The 8,092-nt window shown below is 33.7% G+C and overlaps 1 protein-coding gene across 1 annotated transcript in view; it reads left to right on the top strand.

Moving 5' to 3' along the window:
* Window positions 1–1,882: 1,882 nt before the first annotated feature.
* The window catches only part of LOC117121151 (uronyl 2-sulfotransferase-like), a 12,987-nt gene continuing 6,777 nt past the window's right edge, over window positions 1,883–8,092 (top strand). Inside the window, exons 1-3 of the mRNA XM_033266253.1 lie at window positions 1,883–2,587; window positions 3,125–3,414; window positions 5,978–6,121. Coding sequence (XP_033122144.1) covers window positions 2,338–2,587; window positions 3,125–3,414; window positions 5,978–6,121 — 684 coding nt within the window. The 5' untranslated portion in view covers window positions 1,883–2,337. The remainder of the gene's footprint in view (window positions 2,588–3,124; window positions 3,415–5,977; window positions 6,122–8,092) is intronic.

Genomic DNA, 8,092 nt, shown 5'->3' on the forward strand with positions numbered 1-8,092 from the left:
CTGCCAAACTTTTTGGCAGCGAAGGGACGCTACCAATAAACAATCAACAAACTACCGGGTTTTTGGATTGATTTGCAAGGTACTACATAGCTGAAATATTTTTTACTTTAGGGGTTAATTGGTAAAAATCGCACACAATCATAGGACGTCACTGACAACGCCGGGGGCGGCAACTCGATTGAGATTAATTTAGTTTAGAATAAAGTTATACTAAACTTCTAATGACGAACTATTGTCTTCAGTTGTCTTTGTTGGTCATTCAACTGTCATTTTATCTTTTTTATCGGTGATATTACCATTCTCAATAATCTATAAAACACCCACATAACAACGTCACGTTAGATCGATCGGTGGTGACGCCGTGGTGACGCCTGTAGGGTCAATTTTCGTCGAAAAGTATCAAGATGATAAACAGTTTCATTGGACTAAATTCTTGCTTATGTTAACCACATGCTTACCTAAGAGTATACTGACAGTTTTTCAAATCACGGTGAAGTACCGGTAGTTAAAAATCACCTAAAATCATCTTATTTTGCGAAGCGCCCCTCAACTGATCATCAAGCACCCCCACTTTTCACAACAGCCCCCCCCCCATTTCAAGACACCAGATTCCACTGACTTATGGCCAGATGAATGGAAATACTCAATCGATGTGCCACCAAATCGTAACCAGCCTTCACCATGCCCTCACGATATCAACGGGGACGCAAGTGATAAAAAACTATTTTTGGCAACGAAGGGACGCTACCAATAAACAATCAACAAACTACCGGTTTTTTAGTTGATTTGCAAGGTACTACATGGCTCAAATATTTTTTACTTAGGGGTTAATTGGTAAAAATCGCACACAAATCATACGACGTCACTCACAACGCCGGGGACGGCAAACTCGAGTTTGAGATTGATTTTCTCGAATAATATAAAGTTATACTAAATAATGACGAACTATTGTCTTCAGTTGTCCTTGTTGGTCATTCAACTGTTATTTTATCTATTTTTTCGGTGATATTACCATTCTCAATAATCTATAAAACCACATAACAACGTCACGTTAGATCGATCGGTGGGGACGCCGTGGTGACGCTGGTAGGGTAAATTTTCGTCGGAAGGTATCAAGATGATAAACAGTTTCATTGGACTAAATTCTTGCTTATGTTAACCACATGCTTACCTAAGATTATACTGACACTGGTTTCAAATCACGGTCAAGTAATTAAAAATCACCTAAAATCACCTTATTTTGCGAATTTTTACTTCTTACAGAAAACCTTATGACCATCCTTATCTTTTATTTACGGTAATATTTTTTGTCCTGCCTTATTGTGCGAATTTTATCTGTTTTGTACATTGTTTTGATGAGAAATAAACTGAACTGATACTAAATAAATATTGAATCAAAATTTGGTACCGTACGTCTGTTAATTTTATTTGAGTACTTTTTAATGTTGTTATGTAACAGTAGTTAAAATAAAACCATCAAACCGAAGGACTCAAACACGAGTTAATAGCACCTTTAAGTTCTATGAATAAAGGTGCGAAATCATGAGGGGGTTTTTTAAGGTAGCGCCCATGTAATGTTACTTTCAAAAACATTTTAATTAAAAACAGGCGTTTTAAGCAAACTATGTTGATTAAGTGATTGAATTATTAACTGTGTTGCCTACTGTTTATGGTCAACTGAAAACGTCATGCAAGCGGGCCCGTTATCATTACAACAACGACTTCGCCATTCATCATCAAGCCTCTGTGTACGTTATGGATCATTTCTATTGAATTATAAGACAACGTCGTAAATACAAGTGCATACTAAATTCTTCGTTTTTTTTATTTTTTTATTCTATAAGAATAAGCCCTAATGATTAGTCTGCACCCTCGTCTTAGACTCTTTAGGCCTAAGCCAGTAGCCTAGAGTAGTCTTTTATTTAGCCATTTTGCCAAAATTACCATACAGTATGTCATTCTTAGTGTTGCCGTTTTGGTTTATTGCCGTTTTGACTTATTGCCGTTTTGGTCTTGCCGTTTTGACTTTATTGCCGTTTAGTTTTTTTGCAGTTTTGACCTGTTCCCGACAGAGGTTAGCGAGCGCTGGCTGGCTGGCTGGCTTAGCCAGTCAAAACCCAGCAGTGCGTGCTTAAAATCACACGGCGTGAAGCGCTGAAACTGCTTGAAGTCGAACTGAAGTAAGTTCTTCCTGTTTAAGACTGAGCCTGCTAAAATCACAACGTGTCAAAGGTTTTTACAGACATTTAAAAAAAAACCAAACAAGCCACATGGCTACTATGTCATAAGTATTGCTTTCGAAGTTTCTATCTTGTAACCGGTTTTTAGAGCAGGAGAATGGCAAGCAAGAAAATATTTTTCGCTTTATTTTTCGTCACTTTTGTACTGATTATATGTTATGTATACTTGGACAGTAAAACTACTGGGACAATCTTTCGAGGACATACAGAAGCAAGGGGAGTAGTAGCCTTAGGAAAACGAATTTTTGGTTCTGGAAATGAACCGAATAATAATAATATTGACAGTTCTAGTTTAGTTTCAAGAAAACCAAAGGTAGATTGGAAAGAATACTGGCGACATTTAGACGGTAAGAACAGATTTTCTGTGTTTCTTCAGACCTTGTTCTAAAGTGGCCTACTATTGTAGGTCAAGGGCAGTCAGGCTAGTCCTGTTTTAATTCAGCCTATCTTATTTCATTAGGTTCTTCTTTATTGTATATATAATCACATTTTTGAATTACTAATTAGCATTGCCTGTTCGACTATCCTAGGCTATTAATATGTACAAAGAGAGTTCATGCATGAATTGTATATTAACATACAAAGTTTATTTGGATTTTGATTGGTTACTTTCTTCAACAATCATTCTTAAAATTGTACTACTTTTCATCCCTATTGATTTTGATGTTTATTTTATTTCGTGTATGCACCTAATGTAAATGCAAAGCAGAATAGGCTATATACTATGATGATAGTAACTTATTGCAATATAGGCCTACAACAGTATAATGTATTTATTCCTGGGGCTTTATGAGGGAGTTTATTGAAAGCGGTGAGTTCAAATAAATATACGTTATTTAAAAAAAAATTAATTTATCATACTTTTACTTTTTATGTTATTTAAGAACGGAAAATCATGGGATTTCAAGAAAAAAATAACATTTTTGAAAAAGATGAAGAAGTTGCTACTCAAGATGTCACTGTTAACAATCCTGTGAAAAATAATGCTTTAAAAGTGAAAGAAGAGTTAGTGCAACAGAACAAAAAGGCCACCTTAACCGGAATAACATTTCCAGATGGGAATAAGCCAACTGAAAAGAAAGCGCTCAGCAAAAAGAAATGGTTGTATGATTGGAATGAAACTAAGGACATGGTTGATTCTCTGCCATTATATGGAAACTGGCAGAATGAACTGGTGAGGGACCATACTTTTTTTGACAATTTAACCCTTTCCAGTCTGCTCCATTACCATTGCCTGAGGCTGTACCAAAGCTGGGAAATTACATCATCTACACTTCTAAATGTCGGGTTTTTACTGGGCGCAGGCATTTTATTTGGTTTAAATACAGGAGGCCCTCTACAGAAATACTCCTACATCACACTAAAAAAATCCTATAGAGGGCAGCCTAGCTATAAGATAATTATCATGAAAGCTATACAGGGCTTATGTACAAGGCCCCTCGCTATAAAGTATGGTCGAAGAGGGCGTCGTCGCGACGCCATATGACTGGAAAGGGTTAACAGTTTTCCCCTTTTTTCATTTATTGCTTGTCAGGCCTGCATATATCTTTAGGTGGTCTCTGTCCCGATTGCCGCCTCTGAGAAACTGTTCGTCTGTGACAGGGCAAATATATTATCGCGTTCATTGTTCGAGCTGCCTAGGTAGAGGTTTGGGAACACGACGGAGTGGTGATGGATGGATGACTACTGGGAGATTTGCACTTGTTTTTGCCTGTTTTTCGTCTCTAGATTGGGAGTATTCATTTATATAATCTAATTAGATATTATTTAAAAAAAGGCTGCTGCTCTAGCAGGTGGAAATGGGGCCTCGATTCAATTGACTTAATCTATGACCAACTCAATAAAATTCAATCGATTTTGATATAATTTTATTTATTTGATCAAGATACATTATTTACTGATAAAACCCTGGCTTATTTCCATTGGGGTGTTGCATCCAGTCCACAGCATCACTGAAATACCACAAAAATAAGAACTGCATGGCTGGTATATTGGCTGGTATTCTGTTATTGAATGTTCGGATTGTCTATGTACAGACAGCATCTTGTGTGTAGGCCTATGTTTGTCTTCTGATGGGATTTGCGACTTTGAAGAGTAATTAAATTCACTATTTGGCATATTCTTGGCCCTAGTATCTAAAACTGAATAAAAAAAAATTATTAATCATATTATTTTGTATTTTTACTTGTAAATTTAGAACTATATATAATACAATTGAAATACAATATTATTCATTGAATCAATGTAAATCTCAATGGTTAATACAAAGCATATTAAAAATACTATGAATATTTAATCATCTTGGCTGGATTGATGAAACAGGTGATAAGAAGAAACTGTAAAGGTCAAATAAAATTGTTAATTTTACTATACCTCCATTGTTTCACGTATGGGATTTGAAGTGATTCTTTGGTGAAGGTATTCACTATTTGGTATTTAACAGACTAGGATAAAATAACTAAAACAAATCTTTGTAATGTATTTTGCCATTTAGATTTCCACCTCTTATAATTACTATTAGGCTTTGACAACAGTCTTTCAGATTACCATTATATATTTTCCATCGAAGAATTAATGTTTTTTTTTTTTCAAGTAGCCAACAGTAAATTTTGTCATGGGGCCCCAACATTTTTAATTTACAAGAAGGGTGGGTATGTGAAACTGGCTTTAAAAAATGTTAATATTTTTCGTCTTATATCTACCCTATATACTCGCATATAATATGAGGCTATAGCAAATTACGAGCGAAAAACAAGGGGGTCGTCCAATACTGTATACACGACATACAAATTTTAGATTTTTTAATTGTCTTATGCGCAGATTGTGCGTAACATGCAAATTTACTACTGCAATGAACCTGCTGTATTGAATGTTAGCGTGAATGTTCGTCTTATGTGTGTATCGTCCGTAACAACACACAAATTTACTAACTGCAATGGTGCTACTAGATAAGATTTATAAGATTGAACGCAATTTTAAATAGGAGGAAATAAGATTTTGATGAACACTTAAAGTCTCATAAAATGGTATTTATTTCGAAGATTAGAACTGCATTTGGTTCCGTTTCAAAATCATCCAAAAATATTTGCGGGTCGCCTTATAAGCAAGTATACATGGTATTGATTGATATATTGATATTTTTGAATTAATCAGTTAGGGCATGACCTGTGTCCAAAAATAAATTGACTGTAAGCGTGGGTTATAAATCCTATCGCCGACGTTGGAAATTTGTTCTCATTCTGAACTCTTGCATCCAGTAACTGGCAGATGCATTCAATAGGCATAAAGTACAATATATTGGTAATAAGATCAAATCTTTTGTTAACTGGTAGCATTGTTATCTTCTAACAATACAGGTAGGGTACATGGGACTTTATAATAATACTGTACTTTAACGGCTAATGGAAATATATATACCATGTAATCTCTTCTCCTTGGGAAATAATATTTGTAATTGTTCGGCAAAATTTCACACATACAGTAGGGTCCTAATAATAGTTAAAAGTGGTTTGAACAAGAATATAGCAAATGGACTTGAATCAAATCAACCGCTTCTGCCAACTTCACCTATGACTGTACTTGACCATGACATGAAATTTTGAATGCTATTGCCTGGAGAGAAAAATGTATAAAGTGATCAAAAACATGATCAAAATTGACAATTTGAGATTCGAACCCTCAATCTCAATGCCATGACATGAAAGTTTAAATGATGTCACTTTTTTTTTACTCTTTAGGGTCAACGGATAATTTTCAACCGTGTTGGTAAATGTGGAAGTAGATCGGTATTGGATGTATTTAAACATCTTGCAAAGCAGAACCATTATAACATGATAAACTCTATTGTATACAACCAAACACGTATATCCGAAGAAAAAAAGGTGTGTCTAAAACCTGTGTTCTAATTCTCTCTCTGTAGTGTTCATATATGATTTAGAATTTCAAACTAAATTTTACAAAAAAAAACTACATTAAATATATGGAATAACTTATTACAGTCTCAGATTTACTTGAAACTCACATATATGCATCAATACAATCTAATGAACACAGCCAAAATTTGACTTGCCAATTCCAAGTCATATAGAAGTTTCATCAATTTCAAATTTTGGGGCATTACTCCTTTTTTGCTTTCAATTATCACATATTTATAATATTTTAAAATTTTATTATATGGCATTATTATCTTACTGTAGGTCCACAATTGAATTTGTATTGTATTATTGCTATAGGTTAATAACTTTGTTAATGTGAAACTTTTTTTATTCCTTGTTTTGTGTACTTACTTTTTTCAAATATCATCGGAAGAGGGCGGAATAAAAGTAAAAATAAAATTTTGTTTTCTTATTTAGCAAATAGTTTTGCCAAAAACATCGAGATGAGGAGAAAATAAAAATAAAATTTTATTGGTGAATATACAGTAAAATAGGATGGTTAAATGCTTCAAATTTATATAATTAGGAAGAAATATACATATTTTATCTTTGGAAATTTCAAGGCAGCAGAGGGTGTAATAAAAATAAAGAAAAACTTTTATGGTTTTTCTGAAATTTTACATTTTGTCGCAGCGCTAATTGGCCAAAAATAAAATTTTTTTTTTATTCGAAATCCTAAATATTTGCATTCGGCCGGTTCGCTAAACAAGGTGTAAAAAAAGTCTCGTCTTACCTGTAAGTACTGTAGCTGTTTTTATTTGGGTTATCTGCATACAGTATCAACATAGTGCTGTTTAACTCTTAGATTTATATTGTGTACTTTAAAAATCCTATATTATCCTTACCAGTGCCTACCGAATGTAGGTAAAAATGGCCCGATAAAAATGGCCCAGGAAAAAATTGCCCTGGCAAAAATGGCTCCGGTAAAAATGGCCCCGGTAAAAATCGCCCCAAATGACAAGTAGGTAAAAATGGCCCTAATGAAAAAATTCAGTAATAGAAATGATCTTATGATTTAAAATGATTTAAATCTTAAGATATTTAAATACTGTAATAATAAGCAAGAATTGAATTAATAACAAATACAGTTACACAATAGATGCAAATAATGTGCTGAGAGATTATCGGAAAACAATGGCCATTGAATTACATTTTTTGATAGTAGAAATAAGTTTTAAAAACGTTATTCCACTAACAAAGTAGAGGAATGACATACATGTAACAGTACTTCAACTACCAAAATATGCAACTCATAGATAACCACAAAATTCACTTCTGTTATGTATCAAATGAAATAACTTTACAGCACTTGTTATAAACAGTCCAAATAAACAGTAGTTAACGCATATGGGTCAATTGGGTAAAAATTGTGTGTTTGAATCATAAGTACATGTATACAGGAAAAGGGAGACGCTTACTTTCTCACAAATTCTTAGCAATAAATGTTCTGCTTAGAGTTATTTCAAAAAGTATTTGTTCATCAAATATTGTTTTTAAAGTAAACTGAATAATTAGGAATACATTTATTTAAGCAAAATTGCATACTTGGTTTTTACTCCCCGCCAACTAAATTTAAGTGCCTAAAACTATACTAAATAATGTAAACTGAGATACTATATATACATAGTTATGTAAACATGGCAATTATGCTAAGAATTAAAATGGCGTGTAATTGTGAGGGTAGGGTAATTATGCTAGGATTAAATGGTATTGCTAAATCCCACAAACCTCCCAAAACACACTGTAGAAAACCAAACAATTCAATTGTAATTGACGCACTTGGTATATCAATAAGAAAATTAAACATTCATAAGAACCTATTTTTTGGTTAAAATGTTGATTTTTTTTTGGTTAAAAAATACATGCAAATACACCACAAACCTCCAAACACACTGCGAACCCCATCCAAACCCTTTA

Source organism: Anneissia japonica, unplaced genomic scaffold (assembly GCF_011630105.1).
Source record: "Anneissia japonica isolate Jap-2015-1 unplaced genomic scaffold, ASM1163010v1 scaffold288092_len240290_cov174, whole genome shotgun sequence".
Classification (NCBI taxonomy): domain Eukaryota; kingdom Metazoa; phylum Echinodermata; class Crinoidea; order Comatulida; family Comatulidae; genus Anneissia; species Anneissia japonica.